This window comes from Lytechinus pictus, chromosome 3 (assembly GCF_037042905.1).
Source record: "Lytechinus pictus isolate F3 Inbred chromosome 3, Lp3.0, whole genome shotgun sequence".
Taxonomy (NCBI): domain Eukaryota; kingdom Metazoa; phylum Echinodermata; class Echinoidea; order Temnopleuroida; family Toxopneustidae; genus Lytechinus; species Lytechinus pictus.
In genome coordinates, this window is record NC_087247.1 from 39,400,861 (window position 1) to 39,426,962 (window position 26,102).

The 26,102-nt window shown below is 36.5% G+C and overlaps 1 protein-coding gene across 1 annotated transcript; it reads right to left on the minus strand.

The window, feature by feature from the left end:
* Window positions 1–203: 203 nt before the first annotated feature.
* On the minus strand, window positions 204–25,706 carry LOC129257269 (immunoglobulin superfamily DCC subclass member 4-like). Its single transcript, XM_064095969.1, has 9 exons — window positions 23,283–25,706; window positions 22,626–22,806; window positions 21,919–22,049; window positions 20,854–21,024; window positions 3,707–3,844; window positions 3,231–3,330; window positions 2,304–2,490; window positions 1,549–1,938; window positions 204–1,195 (listed from the first exon to the last, which is right to left on the minus strand). Exons 1-9 carry the CDS (start codon window positions 23,365–23,367, stop codon window positions 668–670), a joined length of 1,911 nt encoding a protein of 636 aa, XP_063952039.1. The 5' UTR covers window positions 23,368–25,706; the 3' UTR covers window positions 204–667.
* Window positions 25,707–26,102: the final 396 nt, after the last annotated feature.

Sequence of the window (26,102 nt, forward strand, 5' to 3'; positions counted from 1 at the left end):
CCTCACAATTACATTTTCATAATATCATCCAACTTTGTCCATTGTTATCAATATAATACAGACCAGCCTCTGCCCCTCCTCTAAAAATGAGGGGACTTAAAGGCTACAAGCATCATTTCTACTCTCATCATTTCAAGAGTTTTTAGACACAGAAGGTAATATCCCTGAGATAGGCAAACATAACAAAAAATTCTTTTAATCTTCTATGTTGGAGGGCGTCTTGAAGAATATAAACTCTGCAACATGGTCTCTGAGCAATACTCAAGTGGACACGAGGTAAGAAGGGTGGTGAGATTGTCCTGGTTGCTCAAACACGAGCCCTAATGGTACTGGAAGTAAGCCAGTGAGCCTCTGAAATATTTGAAGAGTACATTGGAACTGAGCAATAGATGATGATGATGAAGCCTGCTACACAGACACAGGGACTCCTGAAATGTTTTATACCCGTCTTCAAATGAGCTCCCTCTGTCTGCTGGTGGGACACAAGGAATGATCAAAGTGCGACAGCTCAGAGAATAAAGAAGGTTTCAAAGAATAGGAAGCATGAGACAGATGGTTCAATTCTGAGTTGGTTTCCTTTAAACTATAGGTAGAGACTGAAGAGGTTACTTCAGCAGGGCTTCATCACAGTTTGAGGTAAATAGTAAAGAGAATGAATGACCAATGATCACACCGTGCATGTTTTCACTGTCCTGTTTGGTTCAATTGGTGTCTCTTCGCTCATGTGTTCTTCAGCCTCCCTGGGACATGACATCTCAGACTTGGGCGGTGTCCATCTCTCCCATGGATCAGCACCATGTGGGTCCTGAGCACCACTGGGCGGCGACCCCCTGCCACAGCTGACAGGCATGACGTGACCCTGTGCCGATACCCGTTGAGGATCCACGCAGCGTGCTGGAGGTAATCTGTGGCCGGTGGCTGTCTGAGAGGGCGTGGCTATCCCATCACCATCAGAGGATATCCCCGTCCCAGAGGAATGAGCTCCTGAGATATGTCCCTGGCTTGGGGGTGTAATACTGGCAGACACTTTACAGAAGGTGGGAGGTAGAATAGTGATGCTATCTTGACTGCTATCCTTCATACTATTGTCTTTTAACGAAGCAGTCGATTGTAAAGAGGTTAGAGAGTTTGTTCCCGAGAGTTCAGCTTGTGAGGTAGATGAGTTTAACGGGATTACTTCTTGATGCTCAGTACCCTGCATAAGATAACAAAGGTAAAAATGAAAATTCCTACATGAACTAAATTTTTTGACCAATTCAGATAAAAAAAAAAACACATCGAAATGAATAAATCTTCCATCAATTTAGTAAATTGGGTACGATTTCTTCATGAATAAATTGTTGTAATACTAATGGTATAGTGTTAATTGCCATTTTGTCCGCAATAAGAATACGGTCAAAAGAAATTGGGCCACTTTGATGTAAATAAAGAGAAAATTTCCAATACTTGAACCCATCACTTTATTTCCCATTGGCATGTGAGAATTGGTGTATTCTGATAACCTAACAAGTAACTGAAATACTATCCGTAATTAAGACAAGGACTCACCATACATGGCATCTCCTGACTATTATATTCCTGAGAGTGATTTAGGAGACCCGATCCATGAGCAGAGCTCCCACTATGGGATCTCTCTTCTTCACACCCCTCTTCCATCTCACGGGGTGGCTGGGGTAAGTACCCCTCTCTCTTCTGCCAGCCCACCAAACCACCAGGCTGGCCGTTCATTCTGGGTGGGCCATGTCCGTTCATCCTCGGAGGCCCATGGCCATTTCCCATGGGAGCGCCATTCCCTTTGGGTGGACTGCAATGTCCATTGCCTACAAGAGGCCCTAACCCATTGCCTCCTGGAGGACCATGCCCATTCATGACAGGGCTGCTTCCATCAAGATGGGTGTGGTACCAATTAGATCCATTCTGAAAGTGAGGTGGTGTGCCCTGCAATAAATAACACATCTTCCAGCATCAGTTCATGTATGAGTGTTCTTTGTTTTTACAAGTTCTCTTTTCTAGTTAGCTAGGATATAAAATCATTTATTCTAGCCGTTTGAATTTAAATAGGCTCCATTCATAACAAATAGACAGACGGTCTTTAAGATTACAAAGCACAATCTGATTTGTAAGAGTAAAAATCAAAATGGAAACATCTAGATGGATTCTGAATTGCATAAAGTTGAGTAATACCTTGGTCATTGCCAGATTTCAAGTACATTAGTTTTTCAACTTAAACACTTTCATGATTCCATCCAATCACTGTCCCTCTAATAAAATTCCTAAGTGGCTGGTCAAAGACAATGACATACCTCTTGGCTGTTCTCATGGCATGTGAGAACCGGTAGGGTGGTATCCCCCATCTCATCACTGTTGGGTACAGACATGTAGACACGCTGCGGGTAGCCATTGCTATGGTAGTGGACACAGGGCCCACTGTTTCCCACTGATCTACAGCTGCACTGAGTAGGACGAGATCTTCTCCTCCACAACACATGTCTGTTACATCAAAATGAAATGAGTATTAAAGTCAGATTCAGGGTAGGGTAAATTTGAAAATAAAGTACAATAATTTAGTGATGTGACAGGGCATCATTTGGTAGAATATCAATTCGAGGAAAGATTATTCAAGTTAAGGTAAGAAGATATATATCACCAATGGGGCTTACCTTACAAAGTGCAGTGATAGATTAAAATCAAACTCCTACAAAGATTGATCTCAAAATTAATTTTGATTTGCATCTGTCACAACTCTTTGTAAGCCAAGGATCACGTGCAACTTGTGACACAAAATGGTAAAATGTTCAGCATAGTGATATAATACAAATGTGACCTACATAGATGGAGTGGCTTTATTTGGAGTTTAAAAACTGGGTTTTATTTAATAGATTATTTTGCCATTAAAGCAAAAATATCGAAATATTGAAAAAATGAGATACAAGATCTTGTCACCCAAGCAATACATGATTTGACCAAAATCAAATTTCAATTTGACAAAGATAAAATAAAAGAGGCAATTCATCATTCACTGCCATTTTAACTAACAAAAAAAAATCATGTTTTGAAGTAATATGTCTCACAAAATAAACATCATGTTTAAAAATACTTAAGTTTCATATTTGTTGTTTACATTCAAGGATATTTTCTTTTGATTTTCTGCCCCTGTATATGTACAAACATGGTGATCTTCCAAGGTGGACTTATAAGAATGGAGAGATGGAGTCTCGGTACATACTAACCTGAATCTGTATGTGATAAGAGCAGTACAGATGCAGATACAGACTAAAGACAAGCACACTCCTATCAGGATGCCTTGCTGAAGGGTGCCTTGTGAGTTAGCTATAACAAAACAACAATCAAATTAATATGACAGCTACCATCACATTATTCTTCATCATTACTATCAACATCATAAACAACATCATTGCAATCGTTATCATCATCATCACCTCCACCACCATCTTTATCATTGAAAACTTTCTGAAGGAAGCCATAATTTAAATATTAGTAACATACTATGTATCACATTTTGTGTTACAGGGCAGAACTACTGCTATCCCACATTAAATATCTTCTCGTGAAGTATCAATGAATTCTGTGCTACTTTCAAAACTCCTCAATCCACCATAATACATTGTATATATTCATAAATATCTAATCCTTTCTTCAGTAGAAATAACATCCCTGACTACTAAATTATTGAAAGTATACTTACATTTATTGATAACAGGAAGAGTTTGTGCAGCTACAGCATCTGTGGGTGGACCATCACCGGCCTGGGTACCCGCCCTCACCTTGAAGTAATACTTGGTATCACTAGTCAAACTCTCAATTGTAGAATGATGCAGAGAACCTATAGAAATACAATTTGAAAAAAAAAAGCTCATGAGTTTTAGAACTACATGGGTATAGCATATTGGTTGGTATACTATGACTGATATTTAATAGCGTGAGCTGATTTTTTTTTCTACGTTGACCTCCAAATGGGACATTTTATAAAACACATTTTGTATACTGCAAACATGAAACCAGGATAGGCCTACAGTATCCAGGGCACATCTCATCATTTAATGCAAGCACGAATCGAGAACTGAAATATTTGATATATTTACCTGAAGAGAGTGAGGCACGAGCTAAATATATGTATTTTGACATGAAACTGGACATTTCTAGGCACATTTCGTAATCCTATTTGATATATTGACCTGAAAAAGTGTAAAGTGCAAGCCACCCATATATTTTGACCTGGACATTTTTAGGCACATTTCATCTACGACATTAACTCATTAACAAAATATTGCAAGCACAAAGCATGAGATGTTTTTGGTTTGGTTTATTGATGTGAAAGCAATCAAGCACCTTTTTTTAATGAATATAGTGTATAATTTGGTATAGTAGAGGGGGAAAGGGTGGCTGTTGATTTGACTTCCCTAAAATTGATGTTACCTTATATTCATGCAAGGGAGCGTACTGACCAAGCAAGAATTTTTGTCATCTTCAACCTTGAAATTTGGCCCTTGAAATATAATCAAGGATGTGAGAGAGGGGTTGGCTGATATGAAGACCTACCCAAAATGGATGTGAGATTGTTGGTGATGAGAGAGCATGGCGACTGAGCGAGAAATTATCCCCAATTTAAAAATGTGGAACTTCTCAATTGAACCTAACATTGAGTAAAAACCATGAATGAGTTCAGTGCCGTATAGTCCTATCTACCTTGCAAATTTCAATATTAAATTTTACCATCTTGGCGTACTAAACACACTTTGCAGTGTTTCGAAAAAGAAATAGGAGGAATACATTTGTCAATTGTACCGTATATCAACTACTTTCTTGCAAATTTATAGGGCTTCTTGCTAAATAATAATGATAATAATAATATAGAGTATTTCTAAAGCGCCAAATCCACATAATTCAATCATTAAATTCATCCAAGAAATTCAGGAATGATCAAAACATATTTTGACAATAAAGTAAAGCCATAGAAAATTTTGATTAAAAAATGAAGAAGTTTCTAATATAGTATAGCTAGCAAATATACAAATTGAAAAAAAAAAGCTCTCTAATTAACACCATCCCACCATGTCTTTCGTTTTTCTGACTTGTGTCTTTGTTGATTTATTCTTTCTCCATCTTCCTCTCTCATCTCTCTCTATCTCTCCTTTTTTTTCAATTATTATTTTTTCCTTTATCTTTTGTTGTTCAGAAAAAATGACAATTATTCATTAATTTATTGGTATGCACATAATTGACCAGCAGCAGGGCTGAATGGGTCAAATTAAATTTCAATACAAAGTAAAAAAAAAAAACATAACAAGTACAGCAAATATAATTTTTTTGCTAAATACCGTACCACTAAACTAATGTTTGAATAAAGGGTCGTCACATCAATATCTTGTCTAATTTTTCTACACAACACGATTTTGACATAAAATTTTCAACTTGTCTTGCTAATTAATGTGAGAAGGAGCTGTCTCAAATTAGGTATAAAATACAGAATACAACTTTACTATTCAGCCCAAGGAAGAATACTAAGTTGAACTTTCCTCACAAAAAAAAACAGAGTTAACTAATGTCTATTGAGTTTGTTTCTATAGTAAACAAAACATGATGTCATATTAAAATATCAGTTACATAAAATGTTTAAAAAAGAGTAAAGGGCATTCTTTACATAAAATTTGTTCAGGGAATGAATCTCTGCTCTTCATGGTAGAACAGTGTAAAAAAGGATGGGTGCTGAAAATCCATTATAACTATGACATGACACACACTGACATATCCCAAAATTATCAAAATGGAACCAGCCAAAGCAATATCATAAAGGATAAGAAAAATATCTGATTGGAATGTTGATAGGTAGAAGGTTGGAAGAGAATAGAGAAAGCCAGGGTGTGCTGTGAAGTCAAGTGGACAAGAAAGACTTGACACTGAATACTTGTATTGTGGAGGTCATATGAGGTCATGACCCCAAGGTTGCATGGTATGTGACCTCCTGGGACATTGCAGGGCCCTGATATAGGCAAGAAGAGTTTCTCACCACCTGTTCTTCAATGTTACACACCAAGTATGTAGGGAAAAGTCAAGTATGACACATACATGTATACCTTGCAGACTGTCTATGATACTGGTTTCCACATGACAGCTTTTAGAGCCCGTTAAGGATTCCCGCTTTACAGTTCACACCCACAAGTTAAAAGCGATCTCAAGATCATTAACCCCTAATACATAACGGGCCTACCCCTCAGCTGGCAATCTTATGTCTACACTTGTTATGGGACAACTACAGGCTGCCTATTAGATTGTAATTACTATACTTCTTCTTAAATTGAAAACTTATAAAGATTTGACTAAAGATTGTGTTTAAGTAATAATGCACGAATAAAAAACAATCATTTCAATTTTTGTATACTTGTGTTACACCTTTGGGGAAATAGAAATGAATTTATGTATTTACTATCATTGGTATTTTGCTTCTTGCTTAAAAAAAAAAAGTTTAGAATCTGAGACGTAATTTCATGGGGTGGAGTCATACAGTTTCTGCATTATAACCCGGCCTGAACTACCAATTGGGGGACTAAGTCCTGAAAGCACACTGTGATGTGGACTGAGATGGAGGTGACAGCAGTCTAACTTTTCAGAAAGCTAATGTTATGCATACGCTAAAGCAGCCTCAATGAAAGGCCTCATTCCACTTTCAGATGTAGGCATGTGATGAGGTGTCCGCGTGAAATCTAAGGCATTGTGATGTATCATCAAGAACCTCCAACTATATTATTTTGGCAAAGTTACCTCAAGCAATGTGCTCTAGTTTTTACAGATATTACCCCCCCCCCAAACACACACACACACATAAAGAAAATTATGGATCTGTATCTCTAAAGACTTCTTCCAAATAAACAATTGAGAGCTATCCCCCATTTACATGCACAGTCCCAAGACTAAAAAAAAAATCTACAACCACCAAATATTGACATTGTCCACACAAAAATAAAACAAAATATACATTTATCACAAAATAAAGAATGTTCGAGAACCCAAATGTTACAACCACACAAACCTATTTGACTCCAGACTAATCCAATCTATTATGTTGGTTAGGAGTCTGTTCCATAGGTGTGACTGTTGCATAAAAAGTAAAATAATGCAATCTGCTAAAAATTTCTATTTCTACTGTTTGCTTCAGTTCGGGTTAAGAGGGATGAAAATCTACTTAGTGCATGCAAAGTTCAATTTCCATTCATTAAACTTTGCTAAGGCTGATAGGATCTGGTAGGAAAAGGTTGTGCAATCATGTTTCTCAGGAATGTGTCCTTCAGTTATCTGAAATGGCACTTCACAACACTTCATAAATAACCATAAGGCATAGCATTTTCAGATATCCATTTTCAGATATCTCCTCAATAACGAGAGAGGCTACTTTATACCATGTAATCATTGTATGATAATCAACTACTGAAGCCTGAAGGTAAGCTGAAAGCCGCTTCCCAAGAATGGAAAAGGAAGACAACAGAAATTCAATGTAATGTTTCCATTCGATTCAAATCAATGTATCTTAGGAAAATAGATACACGTGCAAAACGCTGAGTAACAGTGAGGATGGAGCCACATAAAATCTTTAATCCATCTAAACAAAAATGACAAAAAGGGAAAAATTTGAATACAATGCTGAAGGACGAAGCCACATTATACTGGCTCTTGACCTTTTATCTTCATGTAGATGGCATATGGCGAATTTGACCAGTGTCAGTCCATTTAATTTGCTTACTGATCTATTTCATACTTCAGCACGCTTAGAATGAAATTCTATCTGGTAGAGGCCAGAGGGAGGCAAAATTATATCTCAGATGACTCTTATCAGAACCTTGTTAGATTGGGATGTAATGGGACCAAAGACAACAGAAAAGGTACTCCCTCAAGGAGTGCAAAGATATCAGGATGACCTAGTCCTTCTAAACAGGTCAAATTAAATATATCTTTTAGGCATCTGACTTTACCAATACAAAATTCCCTCTTGTATTACAAATGATGACTTTCCCCTAAAAACTTCTATTGATTTATTTGGGAAAACTATATGATGTACATATCAGTATATTTGATGTATTATTGATATCTTCCATCTTTGTTTATGATAATTCTTTATTTTGTGATTGCCTCAGAATGCCCCAAAGTTGGTGCATTGGCTTTTTCTGAACAAGTATTTTGTAAATGTATATCGAGATGAATCCCAAGAATAGCTGGCTAATTATCAATTGAAAAAAATAGCTCGCTAATTATCAATTCCACGAAAACAGCAGGCTAATTAAAGTATTTCATAATATATGCGCACAAGTTGCACCCTTCATATTGTGATGTCACTCATACACGTTAATCCTGAGAGATTAGTCAACCAAAGTGTACTCAACATCAATCATATTAGTGTTTCTCTTTCAAATTGATTACAAACTTCATTTAAACACTTGTTTTCCATGGATCTCACTGCTAGTTATACCGATAATCAAACTTTCATTATTTTTTACCATTTTTACTCGCAGCCCATGCAATATTGTAAGTACATGGTTGACATACCAGCCTTTCATGATAATGAACGTTGGCATATATTATAAAACGCACAAATTGCATGACCTATTACAAATAATATCAAGATTCATCTGATCAGGATACTTTGCTGGTTCAGATGTAGCCACACAATTAAAGGTTAAAAATGTAGTTACAGCAAAGAATTATCATGAGAAAGTCAAGGTTAATTGTCACCCTATAATCATTGATCTAGATCTGGTACATTAACATAAACCTATCTTTGTGAAATTATGAAATCTTAGCTGAAAACTGACAACACTTATGATCACTAACACAGAAAAGGATGTGGAATAGTGCATTAATAATATTGCTAGATAAAATACCTGACATTTGATGGAATTCTGTGTATATTTTGCTGATTTCTCAGCAATTTCTTTCGGAGCCATTTGGCACATATTTTTGTTTTACTTTATACATACAAACACTTTGGTAGTACTTTTATTGGATAAACTCATTTCTCTTTTAAAAAAACTTTGGCAGATGAAGCTGGGCCTACTGATCTCCTTTCAAAGACCTTTACCAAAGACCTTTTGATATCAGACAAACTCATCTAAACCACATACAGAAAGTCAATTACATTAGTTAAGTATAGTCTTGTAGTCTACAGCCTCTATTGATTCTTGTTGCAATAAAATGTACTCTAATCAACAAAAGGAAATTAAACTATGTATCTCCTATCATCTAAAAGCTTACTTGTAATTTTAGTACCCCCTCCCCCAATTAAATGTAGCTATTCAAGTTCATTACAAGATTAATAATGTGCATGCATTAAAACAGTTATAACATGAAGGATATGAATAAAGAATTGCTTTACTTTTAATGGTAGATAGATTTTTCAATTTTGCATCGCATGATAATTTACTTAATCGTGTGCCCATCAAAATAAAAATTATTCTATCTCTCTTTGATATAAAACCACTTCTCAAGCATGGAATGGACTGATAAAACATTTGCCTGTCGCTTTCTGATATCCAATCTCTAAATTTGTGGGAAATTTGCCAAGGGTAATTTTTTAAGGAAAACAAATATATATATTTCTGAGAGAGGGCAATAGATATCTAAGGGCAATTCCGAGCAAAAGTGGGCATTTCCCAAAATCTTATATTGTCTCTTTTTCATATAGATCAATTTTTCGAATTAAAACTCACATGGAAGTTCATAAATACAAAGGGAGATCATAATTAGCCTTAAAAAATCTGTCTTACACACCTCCTTTTAGGACAATCCAAACTAAACAAACTATATAAAATATATATATATATATATATATATATATATATATAGTAAATAGTGGTAGTAAAATACAAGCTGTGATTGGCTAAATTGGTACCACGTGACCTCCCTTCAAAAAGTTATATTGTACATATGTACAACATAACTTTCGATTTTTGGAGGGTAAAACCCGTGTTAAATGAATGGGGAGAACAATGGCACCGAAATGCGCATTTAGCCAGTAAGCCCTGTGCGTCAGCATTTACTAAACGCGTACAATGCGTTGAATCTTAATTTTTATAGTGATGTCTCCTTTTCCTGACCCCTGCAACAGTAGTACTTGTGCAAGGTACGAATGATTGACATTCAGCCTCCCATTTGCTCGCTTACAACAAGCTACCTAGGTGTTGTACAATTTACTTTTATAAATAGTGAACGTTCTATCATACAATATTACTGGACAATATGAACTCCAAATAAAAAATTATCCCTCGTGCAGGTCTATAACTATTTCACATCGGCCTTCGGCCTCGGTGAAATAAACCTGCACTCGGGATAATTTTATATTTGTCGTACATATAATCCAGTATATTGTACAATAGATTGTACACTATTTATATAATATGGGACTACAGATATAGATTTTTTTTTTTTTAATAATAATTTAACAGAAGTCTATTGTTGTTTTTTGAAATTTTCAGTTGGCTAATCTGAAGGTCATCATTTTACATCATATTAAAAGAAAATATATGCAAACATTTGCGTGAAGGGTGAAAAAAGGTCAAATTTGATAACTCTTTAATAAGTATTGTTAGCAAGAAAAATATGTGGTACACTCAAATGGTTCAGGGTCTGTTAGCGAGGACTACATGAGAACACCCAACATATTCATTTATGTTCTAAACTCTACTTCTAATGTCACTCCCCAGGAGACTACAAAGGCTACACTTACCACAAGATTGGGGCAGAACTGCAAGACAATTAGGTTACCTACCTGTGCTCTTGGTTTACACTGGGGATACCAGCGTTTTCAACTCAAAAGCATACACACAGTCAATCAAAATATTCATGAATTCTTGATGGCAAATGCCTAAATCATTTATATAAATACAATAAAGGCAGCATTCAACTTCCATGTTATTACAAGCTAAAGTAACTGACTGCATGGCATATATGTGCAAAGGCATCCATGCTTAAGAGTTGCATATCAATTTTTGCAATCAATTTTGTAACAGACATTTATAAAGTGAGTTCAAAGTAAAGCCACGAGGAAACCCTGGTGAAATAACCATGTCATTCTCTATCAAAGTCAAAGACACAAGTGAAAATCTAATCAGGATTGAAGCTAAGCACAGGGTGATTTCAGGTTTGGTGTTGGTGCTGATGTTGCAGTGAGAAGCACAATAAGATTGCCTTCCTAACACCTCATCATGGTCTACTGGTTACGACTCAGGTCTTTCAATCAGGTGGACGTGGGTTCGAATCCCAGCCATGGCGTGTTTTCCTTCAGCAAGAAATTTACCCACATCGTGCTGCACTCGACCCAGGTGATGTGAATGGGTACCCTGTAGGATTCATTCCTTGAATGCTTTAGTGCCTATATGGTGGCTCAGCTACAGCCAGGGTTATAATACGATACCAAGTATCAAGCGCAGTAGAGTATATGTAATTATAGTAGCTGCGCTACATAAATGGAATATGTTATTTATTATCTAAGTGTAAAATTATCCATAGTCCACATTATCAATAGCTCTAAACCTTGTGAGATTCTATATAATACCAAATTCAGTTTAAGTTTGATGCTTTGCTGAAATAAAAAGTAACCTGACACAGAAATCTAAAAGTCAACAATGAACTTTAATTACCTAATCTCTAATTAGGAACAGAGAGGGAGTCAAGTTGCGTCATCACGACTGCTATCCATATATCAAATGGTGCTAATGGGAGTATATCCAATTTAAAAGGTTTTCCTCATCAAAGATAGGCCATTGGAAATTTATTGTTTCTGAATGCTGTATATAACAGGTGACCGCAGTCAAACTCTAGTCTGCAGGCACAGACCCTCATTGGAACTTTGATCAACAAGTGTACCTCCACTCAAAGACTAGCACATACAAAACTTGCTGTTCCACTTTCGCGAGAGAGCCTTCAGTACACAAGGCACGAGTAGGCTACACATTCAGACCCTTAACTCGAGTGAAGGGTTTGCCAAGCAGACTAGTCAAACTCACGAGTTGCTTGATCCAAACGACCCCTTTCCGGTTTCAATGGGAACAGTGCCCAATCACATTGCCCAATTAGGTTAAGTTACAGAACCAGTAGGGACATTGCAATTCCACCCCATGACCCCCTCCTAAGCTCTTTCCTATCTAATCCATGAATACAGGTCAAGTTCTTGACCCCCGCTAGCCTTTCATCTCCTTCAGGCTCCGACTGCATAACTAGCTGCACTTCCAGCATGGATGAAACACTGGAGGGTGTAGAACATTGCACTGGGTTGTTCTACATTAATATACTGACATATATTCTGGGGCTATGACCTGTCCCCTGTAGTGATGTCACGCAAGACAAATGTAGCAAGTACCAACACCTCACAGAGAATAGTGTTGCATTTCAGCTACAATTCAAAAGCACAATATGTCTTGTGATCTTTTGTCTGCAAATTAACATTATCTAATCAACAGCAAAATAGATAAACAATAAAATACTAAAAACTAGTAGAGGGAGTGTATGAGGTCATTGACACCTAAATTGTGGCCCATCTTATGGTGCACTCTTCTCTGAAAAACCTTTCTTCTCTTCTATTTATCTTTTGCTGTCTTTAACCTCTGTTCTTCTCTGTTGTCTAGTCCCTGCCCATCCAATAACCTGTGCTGTTATTGGATACTTAAGATTAGAACATCTACATTATTAAGAAGAACAGTACTTAGAGTACATGAACCCATATGCATAAAATGCATCTGCCAACGAGAGTGTCGCTAAGGCGAGCACATAATACGCCCACCAGAAACGCAGAAAATTGAGTTATTGGTCAAGCAAGAAAAATGGAAGGTGGCGACTTCACCTATGACCGTCTTACCTCAAAATCTATAGGTTTCCTGGGATCCATGCTAGTTTCATACACACCAATTTATATGAGCCTAGGTTGAGTTAAACTAAAGTTATCATGTTTACAAGGACTTCAAAACCTTGGGTAAGATGAAAACATGTCACTGTGACCTTGATCTTTGACCTTTTGACCTCAAAATCGAAAGGCTTCCTGGGATCCATGCTAGTATTATAGAAATCAAATTATATGAGCCTAGGTTAAGTTAAACTTAAGTTATCTGTACACAAGGACTGAAGAAGTGTAAGATGAAAACAGGTCACTGTGACCTAGACCTTTGACCTTTTGACCTAAAAAACGATAGGCTTCCTGGGATCCATGCTAGTATCATACACACCAAATCATATGAGCCTAGGTTACGTTAAACTGAAGTTATCAAGCTTCGAAGTTCTGCAGAAGGGTAAGATAAAAACATGTCACTGTGACCTTGACCTTTGGACCTCAAAATCAATACGCTTCCTGGGATCCATGCTAGTATCATACACACCACATTATATGAGCCTAGGTTAAATTAAACTGAAGTTATCGCGTTTCCAAGGAAAAGTTAACGGACGGACGGACACTGAGCGTGATACCATAATACATCCCGTAGGATGGGCGTATAAAAATTTATCAAAATAGGAAGTAGGTCTACATTGTAGTTACCTCAAATCTTACTTTGTGCAATTGAGCAGCCCTTCCCTCCCCCTGCAACACCCCTTTACTTCAGCTGTGCTCTATAGGGGAAGGCGGGGTAAGTTGTGACACTTTTTGCATGTTAGAATTGATATGATTATTAAACTTAAAGAAATAAGTACCTTGCCTTAAAATTTGATTCTTCTGAAATATTTTTCACCTATATATCACGTTCTACCCTGACACTGAAAGTCATTGTCACCTTTGAAAAAAGAGATGTCAAATGGCTCAACTTGTCCCATCTGTGGGGTAAGTTAAGCCACCTTCTGGGGTAAGTTGTCTGGGGTAAGTTGAGCCACACAAACTATGTACAAAATGTATGGGGGAAGAACAGGCATGTCAATTTTTTATTCAAAGTCTTTTCACTTGCTAATTCTATATAAATACTAACATCCTCTAAAAGGAAAGGAACAGTCATATAAATTTGCTACTTTGTGCCTGCATATAAATAGCTTTTTAAGGTTTGTTTGTTTTTATTATATACATTACCATAAGAATTACCATGGCTCAACTTGCCCAATGTTGGCTGGCTCAACTTACCCCAGTCTGAACTTAAAGCTACAATTTCGCATCCACACATTTCTTATGCATCCATCATGTAAAAGACTATGACAAGAATGAAGATCCATACCTGGACTAACAATGTTGATCTTATGTCTTTGTTATATTTAAAGACATGTGTGTGTAAAAAGCACTTATCTATTTCACACCCTTTTTTACTTTTTTGGCTGAAATTTGTATTTTTCCCTCTAAAAAATACTTTTTGTTTCAAAGTTGAAAACAATGTGTTGAGGTTTGAGGTTATGCAATGGGTCATCAATACATGACACCACCACAATGTCTGACTCATTCATTATTGGCCTGGGGGTGGTGGCTCAACTTGCCCCTATGCTCAACTTACCCCGCCTTCCCCTACCTATGCTACATGGATGACAGACCTAACAGTAAGCTCGCTCTTCTTACTAAGACACTGTTCTCATTATACTTTCTAAAACTGGTTTACTGTTAATCGGTTCAGGAAACCAGTTCGGAAGATCGCTTTGCCAGGGTTCCCATTGATCACCCGAAAGTGGTTTTCAAAACCACTTCACGTAAAGCGGTCTTGTTGCATTCCACATACAGTGTGTGGAGTAGCACGCTCGAAATGTGCGAAGATCACTTCCCGAAGAACGGTTGTGTCCTCACTTATGCTAAAACCAATTTAACAAGACAAAACTTCAAAACTACATCATGAGGTGGTTACTGGTTTGGAAGACCGTTTCCAAGACCGCTTCGACCGTTCTCATTACACGTTCAACTGGTTTCCATTAAACTAGTTTTAGGACGGTAATGAGAGCGGTGTCTTAGAGCCATCAATCAAAGTCAATCTGAAATTCTTTCTTCTCCTGTCATACCCCTCTATAAAGGTCTGGCAGGCCCTCAATTGAAGATGAATTACACAGTATCCAACTGATAAAAGGGCAACTGTTTATGTAGTCAGGCCATTTCAAAGGTGGTCGTGTACGGTTGGGATATAAACTCAACAGGGGTTTTTATCTTTCTAAGAAACATGGAAATTCTAACTTTCCTTTTTTTGATCATACTAAAGCGTGTATTCATATTTTCTTTTTACAAGACACCTGAAAAAAAAATAATTCGCTATTTGTGTGCTTCAAATACATTCACAATGAACTCCCTTGTTTACTTAGTATTTTTCATTATGAAGATTTGTATTCACATGCACCTTACATTGATGAGCCTGTACCCCATTTTACAACACTTGATATCAATTACAACTGATAAACTCAAAGAATACATCCGCCATTAGTAGTGCTGTTATCGATAACCTCTTTATCGCTAGTCGATAATCGCATGTTTTTTGCCACTTAGTGATAATCGTTCAACCTTTCTCTCATCGATAATGTAGGGACATGACAGTGTCGGAATTAACGGAAACAGCCTTTTGAAAGTGGCTTTTCAAACGGAAAATCACATAAACGTATTTTTCCTCAAAATGCACAGAACAGCAACAGAAATTACTCCAAAATCTCAACAAAATACAAATACTTACCATCACAAAACACAATCTCACTTCGCTATAATCATGACAAGATCCAAACATAGTGACTGCACTCGACTCTACTCGATCGTATCGAAAACATTCACAAGTGCAAGCTCAATTTAGCGACCACCCCCCCTAAACATACTTTTAAAAGATTTTATATAATCGTTTGGATTCGATGAACGTGGATTTTAAAGCGTTGTTGGTACAGTGGCAGATACAAATTTTGACCACACAAGTATATTGTGACATCGCTAATCAATGCATAAAAAATGCGTATAAGTTCTTTTCTCGATAGTTATCGATATCATATAAGATATTTTTAGCGTTATATCGACAGAGAATTTTCTTACCGATAACAGCACGAGCCATTAGATCATCAAATGCCATGATTTCAGAAGCTACAATCATATTGTGATTGATAATGTTTCATGAATCACAGCCAACTCAAGACAGAATCTCACAGTTATAAATCATTCAGATACTGTGCATGAAACCATAAACATACATCTAATCACTTCTTATTCAGTAGCTGATTGTTAAGGATGTGTGCTATAGTTTGTTGATGTATGAATATGTCAATAGATATCAATAAAATTCTTTTTAAGTCTCTAGTCCATATCACAAGCATTTATTGTGAAAGATCAATGAATGGTTGACACCTCTATCTTGTCACAAAGCTTTTGCAAACATGTTATATTTCTAACAATATTTACAATGGACTTACATCCATCGAAATGTCAATGTCAAGATAACAAAATCAGAATACCTGATGCCCATAAAACTTGTTATAATAACAAATTTGTAAATAACAGTTTCAGCTACTGAGATCATTAAATCTGATTTGCTGAGAGTAAACTTGTTATAGAAATTGAGCAGTTGTTATCACAAGTCTTATAAGATGGGCATCAGGTGTTATCTGATCAGAATCTAATTGTTATAATAAACAAGTGGAACGCCTCTGGCAGTCTCGCCTGCATTACATGACTCAATATAGCAGCAGTGCTGACTTTGAACACAGCTATTAAATAATTATTCACAAAAGAAAACACTCGTATGATAATGAAATACTATGTCCATTGACCCAACCTGCCCTTTGACCATGATCATGTAACCTAAGACATTTGCAAAACAATCATTCATACTTGATTATGTCTATGTTTCATAAACTATATGTGGAGATCCATTAAGTTTCTAAGTTATGATGCCAATTTAACAAATACCCCCAAGTATGGCCAAAGTTCATTGACCTTAAATTACCTTTTATCTTGGTCATGTGACCTGAAACACGCACATGATATTCCAGGATAAATGGTTACTCTTATGTCAAAGTTTCATGAACTAGATCTATAAACTTATAAAGTCATGATGACAATTCCACAAATACCCCCAACATGGTCAAAGTTCGCTGTTCCTAAGTGACCTTTGACCTTGGTCATGTAACCTGAAACTCAAGCAGGATCTTCAGTAATACACTATCACCCTTTTGTCTAAGTTTCATGAACTAGGTCTATATACTTTCTAAGTTATGACGACATTTCAAAAACTTAACCTTGGTTAAGATTTTGATATTGATTTCCCCAACATGGTCTAAGTTCATTGACCATAAATGACCTTTGACCTTGGTCATGTGACCTGAAACTCAGGCAGGATGTTCAGTAATACTTGATTACCCTTATGTCCCAGTTTCATGAACTAGCTCCATATACTTTTTAACTTATGATGACATTTCAAAAAATTGACCTTGGTTAAGATTTCAATGTTGACGATGCATCGCATAAATAAGGAAACCCATATTTAGAGTTAGATATCACAATCATTGCATATGTTTACATCATAATAATAATAATAAATATTTATAAAGCGATTTATACAAAATTTTCAAAGTGCTGTGTACAAAAATGAATATTCAAACAGAATCGTGTAATAGCTAAACAAGTGGAATGCCTCTGGCCGTCTCACCTGCATCACGCGATTCAATATAGCAGCAGTGCTGATTTTGAAAACTACTATAACTCGCACAAGATGTTCAGTGATACTTGGTTACTCTTATTTCCACGTTTTATGAACTAGACCAATACACTTATAGAGATATGATGGCAATTCAACAAATACCCCCAACGTGGCCAAAGTTCTTTGACCTTACATGACCTTTGACCTTGATCATGTGACCTGAAACTCGCACAGGATGTTCAGTGATACTCGATTACTATTATGTCCAAGTTTTATGAACTAGACCAACACACTTTCAAATTTATGGCTGTAATTCAACAAATACCCCAATTTGGCCAAAGTTCATTGACCCTAAATGACCTTTGACCTTGATCATGTGACCTGAAACTTGCACAGGATGTTCAGTAATACTTGATTACTATTATGTCCAAGTTTCATGAATCAGATCCATAAACTTTCAAAGTTATGATGGTAATTCAACAGATACCCCCAATTCGGCCAAAGTTCATTGACCCTAAATGACCTTTGACCTTGGTCATGTGATGTGAAACTCAAGCAGGATGTTCAGTGATACTTGATTAACCTTATGTATAAGTTTCATGAACTAGGTCCATATATTTTCTAAGTTATGATGACATTTCAAAAACTTAACCTTAGGTTAAGATTTTGATGTTGATTCCCCCAACATGGTCTAAGTTCATTGACCCTAAATGACCTTTGACCTTGGTCATGTGACATGAAACTCAGGCAGGATGTTCAGTAATACTTGATTAACCTTATGGCCAAGTTTCATGAACTAGGTCCATATACTTTCTAAGTTATGCTGTCATTTCAAAAACTTAACCTCAGGTTAAGATTTGGTGTTGACGCCGCCGTCGCCGCCGCCGCCGTCGCCGTCGGAAAAGCGGCGCCTATAGTCTCACTCTGCTATGCAGGTGAGACAACAAAAACTACAGAATGACAAAACAAAATTTTAAAAATCATAAAATTAACATAAATAGTGAGAATGAAATATCCTGTGTAGGGACAGTGATTTTCCGCGATTGCGGAAAACGGACGGAATTCACGGAAAGGGCCTTTTGAAACGGAAAGTGGCATTTCCAACGGAAAATCATGGAAAACTTATTTTTCCTCAAAAAACACAGAACAGCAACAGAAATTACTCCAAAATCTCAACAAAATATGAATATTAAATGGCCACAAAACCCCAGAAAACACGATCTCACTTCGCTACATTCATGACAATTCACACATCGTGACTGCACTCGATATCATCACACTCGATCATACCCCGCGCCTGTACCCGACCGGCCGGCTGGGCGCCGGGTTGGGCTTCACGTGCACACATTGTTCGAACAACACAGTCGTGTGTTGCTGCCCTCTACATTCGAAGATGATAAACGATGTCCAAAAAAACCCCAAAATTATCGATGAAATTTCATTTAACCGTAAAATAATGATAATAATGTGAAAGGTGAGGATGTATTCATGTTAAATGTGTTTGTCAAAATATTTTGTGCACCCGCATAGATCCGATTAGAACAGACTCTATTGCGTTGTTGGTACAGTGGCAGATACAAATTTTGACCAGCGCGAGTGCGTGATATTGCTATTTAATGGGTAAACGGAATAGTCACCTTTCCGTGTATACAAAGTCTATGGGGAAACGGAATTTCCGTTTTCCGTTTTCTGAAACAGAATTTGAGATTTTCTGAAACGGAAAAGGTAATTTTTTAAACGGAAAATCACTGTCCCTATCTGTGATTTGAGACCAAATACTTTATGAATTGTTCACCCATCAAGGGTAAAATCAATAAATAATGAGGCATGTCAGGAATGATTCACGCAGAAACTCATATGCGAATGTGCATCCACTCTCATTTAGAGATTAGTGAAAGGATAACACAAGGTTGGTGCTTCTTTAACAATCTTGACCCACTTTCCTGCGAAATTTGACTTTGACATTTAATTTTCAAACAAATCTAGATCATTTATGAGTGAACTTTTCATTTTACATTTGGTCTCAAAATAGCTGAATTTATAGTTATAGTAAATGAAAGACCATAGATCATTTTGGTGTGATGAAAATATAGTTTGGAATCTCAGTTTTCCATTTTTGTAGGACACGCTGTACAATGGTCTTGGTGTCTAGCCTAGACAAACATTCAATAGTGTCTGCTCACATTTCAATGCAATCATCAAGCAAACTAACACATACAACTGGTGGATGGTGAAGGGTATGAATCATGGGGAGGGGGAGGTACAGATTCAACTATCTTCTGCCTGATCAACCTGTTAGCTCTCTTCCTCTCAGTATAAGAGGGCCAATCAGATATTGCAGGGTGGCTGATTGTTTTAGGAGAGTAGAAAGGGGAATAAAGAGAAAGGAGGGGTATAGACATATTATTTAATTGGTCCCCCTGATTTCTTAGGGGAGGGGAAGGGCATTACTCATTTCATTTCGTTTATTCCATTTTCAACAATTACAGTTTGTTTTGTATATTTTGACATACAAATAACAAAACATATTTCAAGTATCCCTGTAGAAAAATTATATTCAAGATTATTACATATCAGGTTGGAAATGGAGGAGGCTGCTAAAAAGCGGAGCTTGTTTGTAGAGTGCAGACTCCTCGTAAAAAAATAAACCCTGGGGAAGGTGCTAGGTTAGAAGAGGGGGTCTCAAAGATAATAAAGTTAGGCGCTAATGCAGTTTCGCACCGGCCGATTACCAGCATACCTCATCACCAATACTTGTTCCCAAATGTCATGACAAGTCTCTCAGTCACATTTCGAGGTCACTATACCCACCTCTTTTCCAAATATTGTGATCGGGAACGGCTGTATTTCAGCTTTGATCTAGATGACCTTGTTCGAATCCTCAGACATCACTTCGTGGATCGCTTGGATTCGCCATAATGTTGATATGGACTGAAGTTATGCGACCAAAAGAATCGCCTGCAGCATGCTGGCAGTTTGTTCGCCACATGTTCGCATGATTTGGCTGCTAACTTCAGTCCATATCAAATACAGCCGTTCCCGATCGCGATATTTGGAAAAGAGTTGGGTATATTGACCTCGAAATGTGACTGAGAGACTTGTCATGACATTTGGGAACAAGTATTGGTGATGAGGTATGCTGGTAATCGGCCGGAGCGAAACTGCATTAGCGCCCACAGTTAATTTTAAAGGGTCCTCTCCATTTCCTTATCAGGTGCAGGGCTGTGTTGAGCAGAGTAGAGGGGGGAGGGGGGGGGTAAATTGTAGGTGAGGGAGAGGCACATAGATAATGACTCACCATCTTTCTGTTCATACTCCCAGCTCTCTTCAGGGAGGGATGGGTCTCTCTGATACATGACTGTATAGCGAGTGATGATCCCGTTGGGTATAGCAGGTGGTCTCCAACTGACTTCTACTGTGTTTGAGTTTACTGGGCTGGCCTGCACTGCAGATGGGGGGTCTGATGGTTCTGTGTCAATACAAGTAATAAGGATGATTATAAAACCATACAAAAGGTGATGTTAATTTCACTAATAGTTCACTTAACGAAGAAAGAAATAGTACAATACCTCAACAGAGATGCATAAAATTACCATTTTTTCAAAGCATCTGATCTTAATCTTCTTACCCCCAGACCAATACATTTTAGAAAAAGGCCAGTACTTGTGATAAGATGTATATCACAATCTTATAAAGTATCCCTTTTGTTTGCAGTAATCACAAATCAATTATATGGTCAAAAGATTTATCAAAAAAAGAGAAAATGAGGTATGTGTTGCATCAAGAAAACATCTAGACCTGAGTTATTTTTTTGTTATAGACAAAAGCAAACATCAGCCATTCAATTGAAAAATTGAATTGCAAATACTCTGGTAAACAATTGCCTTTGAAAAGCTGGAGACATCATGTACAAATCCTATGTGGATTAGATAGAGCTCAGTATTCAGAAGATTTCAGCCTTTAATAAAAACATGGTGTTAATGCTCAGTAACATTTTCAATACCATTGAGACATGGTGAGACAAATCCTCACACTTATGGTAACAAATATCCATTATATGCTTCAAATCTCACAATTCAACAGTTTAATTACAAAGTGACATCTCATGATTTATGTTCTAACAATTTCATTGTGCTGTCCGGAGTCAAAATAAATCAAGTCCTGAGTTTGTATAACCACATCAAGAGATGTTATTCAATACCAACATTTTTTAAATTAGAATGGTTGATTGGCAGTTTCCTCTTTTATCATTTTGTAAAAAAAAAATGCTTGCAGTTTTTGCCTCTGTAACATTTTTGACACCCATATCTCATTGTCTTTGAAGACATAAAATGTTGCTGAGGTTTGTTCAGCCATGTCTTACTATCTTCAAGCGTCATTGCTCGTGCTGTAGGGCTAAATGGACCTGGGTACGTCAACGTGCCAACAGATTGGATACGATAGGTGTACTCTGTAAATGGCTTCAGGTCCGTCAGCAGCAACTCATGTGTAGACCTGCATACCAGACAATCAATGGAAAGACCAATGAGTCTAGTTGTTAATGTTTTCTGTTAGGTTTTTACCAAGAAAAGAGGAAAGAATCCAGGCAGCAAAGATTTGAGGGACACTAGAGCATTCATCAAACTCAGGCATTACAGAAGTACATTCAAAATCAAAATACTGTTTCAGTAAAAAAAAGAATAAGTATGTGATTAAATGCAGAAAAGTATGATGGAATTTGGACTATAATGATTTTTACTATTACAAAGCAGATTTTCTTTAAAATGCTTCCTTTTTATATACCATTTAGTTAAATACATAAAGACACATATAAAAGCAAAATGCATGATTAATCATTTGTACTTGCGGATTGAGACATACTTCGTACTAAAGACAGAAAAACCTGCTTCAGCAGCTGTATTTAAATGTCATACATTTTGATTTCCTAAAATAAATGTTCTCACCGGAAAATGTATTGCTAGAAGAATGTCCAAAACAATCATTTTATTATTACTCTTGATCAAATATTTCACTGTAAATATTTTCAGAACCAAACACTATCCATATTGTTTAGGATTGATTTCAGCTTACCCATCCACTTCCACAATGAATGATTGATTTGACCCCTTGACCTCATACTCAATCTTAAAAGCTGTGATCTTCTTGTTTGTGAGAGGTTCCTCCCATTGGATGAGGATGGTTCTCCCTGATTTACCAGTTCCATTGTAGTAGAAAGGGGGAGGTAAGGTATCCACGTTGGGGTTTATAATCACTGTGTGAGAAAGAGATTGAAAATATACTATTCAGGCGACATCTCTAATCAAAATACTTCTACTATTTCATAATGCTAATCAAACTTATAAATGTTGCAAATTCTTTCCTTGGCACCCAGTGACACGGTATTACATTAAAATTTAAGTTAACCTAACATAAGACTAACAGCATTTGCCACTTTCCCCACTTATTAACAAAGCTCATTTGAGTATTTCCCTCCATTATAGCATGTATGTGTACATAAAACCATTTTTCATAGATGATATTTCAAATGGACATGTTATTTAATTTAAATTTTGTGACAATATGGCACATCAGAGAATTTACATTACATGAGGAGTGGCTTGCATGTTACATTACATAATTAACAATCCTTAACTCTGTCATTTTCAATGGGTTTCCACTAAATCTTTATTCATATCTTTAATTTTTCAGCTTTTATTGTTAAAAAGTGTTAATTTTAATGTTACACACCTGGTCTTACTAATGTCTTGATTGTTTGAGCAGACGGCCGGCCATCACCAAAGCTGTTAAATCCAAGAACATGTACATTGTACATTGTGTTTGGATCTACATAGAAAAAAAAGAAAAACCAAATTTCAGTAAAGACTGACTGACTTGCAAGGTACCATTGAAAAACAGAATTATAATCAATTCCCTGATTTGAGACTACTGTTTATTTGAAGATGAAATGTCATTGTGATGTATTAAAAAAAGGATAAACTTTTCCCACCAAGGATAAACTAGTGAACTTTGCAATATCTATTTTTTTAAATAATAATATTTGAATTTTGAAGTGAATAACATCAAGTGTTTGCCCCCCCCCCCCTTCAATATCAAGTGACATGACATTCTGTAGAATCGACCTTAGGTGAGAAATCTTTCTATTGGGATTTCCCCCATGAAGCAAGGGAGTTTGGGATCTTGCGGTTGGTTCCTGATTTAGTCTGTTACATAATTTGTTGCAAATTTTCTGATTTAAAAATATAAATTTCTTCATTAAAAATCCATCCTCAAGCTAAATTCTTTCCATTTTTTGCACATTACATATTACAACTATTTGTTAATAATCTGATTCAAATTGGTTTTCTCCAGGCTCCAGAGTGATTGGACTGTGAAGACAATACTTCCAGAATATCTTTCATCATATTAATCCAGAAGATTTCTCTTAATTCGGTGTATTACATTCCGATTTAATAATGATAAATTTCTATGGATAAATTTTGCGATAATCTAAAACATCATTACATGACTACATTTTTATTGCTTTCTTGATGAAGTGTATTATCAATACAGTGATATGAAAATATTTCTGCATCAATTTTTTTTCCTATTATCAAATGAAACATAAATCATTGGTGAAATGTATCACATCTAATTCAATGTTCTATCACCTTTGCCACACCATTGGTTTGATGATATTCCAATATACTCTAAAATATTAAACATCCCATTACAAAGTACTACAGGCACTATACAATAATCTTTTAATAAAGAAATTTGTCAACAACTTTTAGAAATAAATTTTCAGCTTGACATAGCAGTTTATTCTGTTTCCAGTTTATCTTTGAATGAATCATGATTTAAGTATAAAATAATCATTGCAAGGAGAGGCTAATAACCCTCTGAAAAGAAATTCATGAGATCCCAGATTTCTCACATCTACAAAGGTGATCCAATGCATTAGAAATAAGCCTCGCTCAATCAGGCATGATATTAAGGGAGTATACAAGCTATATGCAAAAACACTCAAAGATTAAAAAGCGTATCCCATTAAGACTCCAGTCCGATGAACCATGATTTATTAGGGAGTTCTCAATACAGAAAACTTAATGAGAACAAATTCCAATATTTCACTTCATCTTGTCATCTATAAGCCAAAGACCGAGCATACATCAACCCCACGCTATATATATGTATATGAATACATGCAGCAAAAATGGCCTCGGGCATTTTTGACAGTGAGAGAATGGCCATACGTTGGACTGGACAAGCATTGGTCAATGTAGAATTATTCAAATGAGGCAGCGATGATCAACTAGAGTTTGTTGCGTGGGTGGGTGGAAGATTCTAGTTTAGGTCAAGTTTTCGGAACATACTATCAGGGGAAAAATATATAGTGTTCTATAATCAAAGGACACACAGTCATCATATGTTGCATGAACAAACCGAATGTAAATTCAATATGCTCAGTAATTTGATTTTCAAAAGTCAAATCAGAAATGCAGGCAAAAAATTTTATGAGAAGATTATACAAAGTCCCTTCCACGGTGTTCCACGGTGAGAATTGATAATTATAAATATTGAAAAAAGGTATAATCAATACAAACAAATATAAAACGTCTTGTGAATTGAATTAATGTAACAAACAATACATCAGCATAATTTGTTTCAAAGCTATCTCTGTGTGTGCCACTATGCATAGCAACATTAACAATATAATTGGGCAGAAAATGTTTTTACTGTATCACTTGCGGTAATACTGGCTACCTTCCTCTTTATTTTGTGATGAATTGATATAGAAGATTATTTGCTATATTATGACTTCAAATCGGTTTATTTTGTTTATAGGATAAATGTAATTCTAGAGTATCTAAACAGGTTGTATGACAGTATCTGTGGAAATCTTTTTCATTGTAATGTAATACCTGCATCAATATCATTCATACATGTTCACAAGCAAGTACAATAGATAAAATTCAATATAAAAAAATTGTTCAAATCGCCCGAACCCAGGGAGGGAATATTTTTTTATCACAAATATCTAGCATTTTACCAAAGGACCTTCTCACCCTTTACTCACAAAGCCTCTCATTCATAACTCTAAATTTACTGACGTCACTACATGCTTGGTGAGTGGTTGTTTATATTTCTCAACCCCCCCCCCCCCCCATCTCTGTCTCCACAAAGACAGAATTGTACACACAAACAAAGACAAAAGGTTAGTCCTTTATGGTCATTTCTTGTTCAATATCATTAGGTCATCCTTCGGTTTACCCAACCCCCCCCCCCCTTTCTTTCTGGGTCAAGGGCTTATGGCCCCAAGTCCATGATGAAAAAATAAAAAGATCATGGGAGAAATCTTTGGCATTGTGCCAAAGAACAGGCAAGCAAAAAAGAGGGAGAGGACAATCAACACAAAATAGCCAGATAAACATCTCCTGCATGGGGCACCACAGGGTAAGATCCAAACAAGCTCACTACCCAAATGAAATTCAAAATGGTTGACCACTCAGAGGGTAGGCACAGAGAAAAAAAGCGGACAACAGATGGGTCATGGCTGCATACAGCACC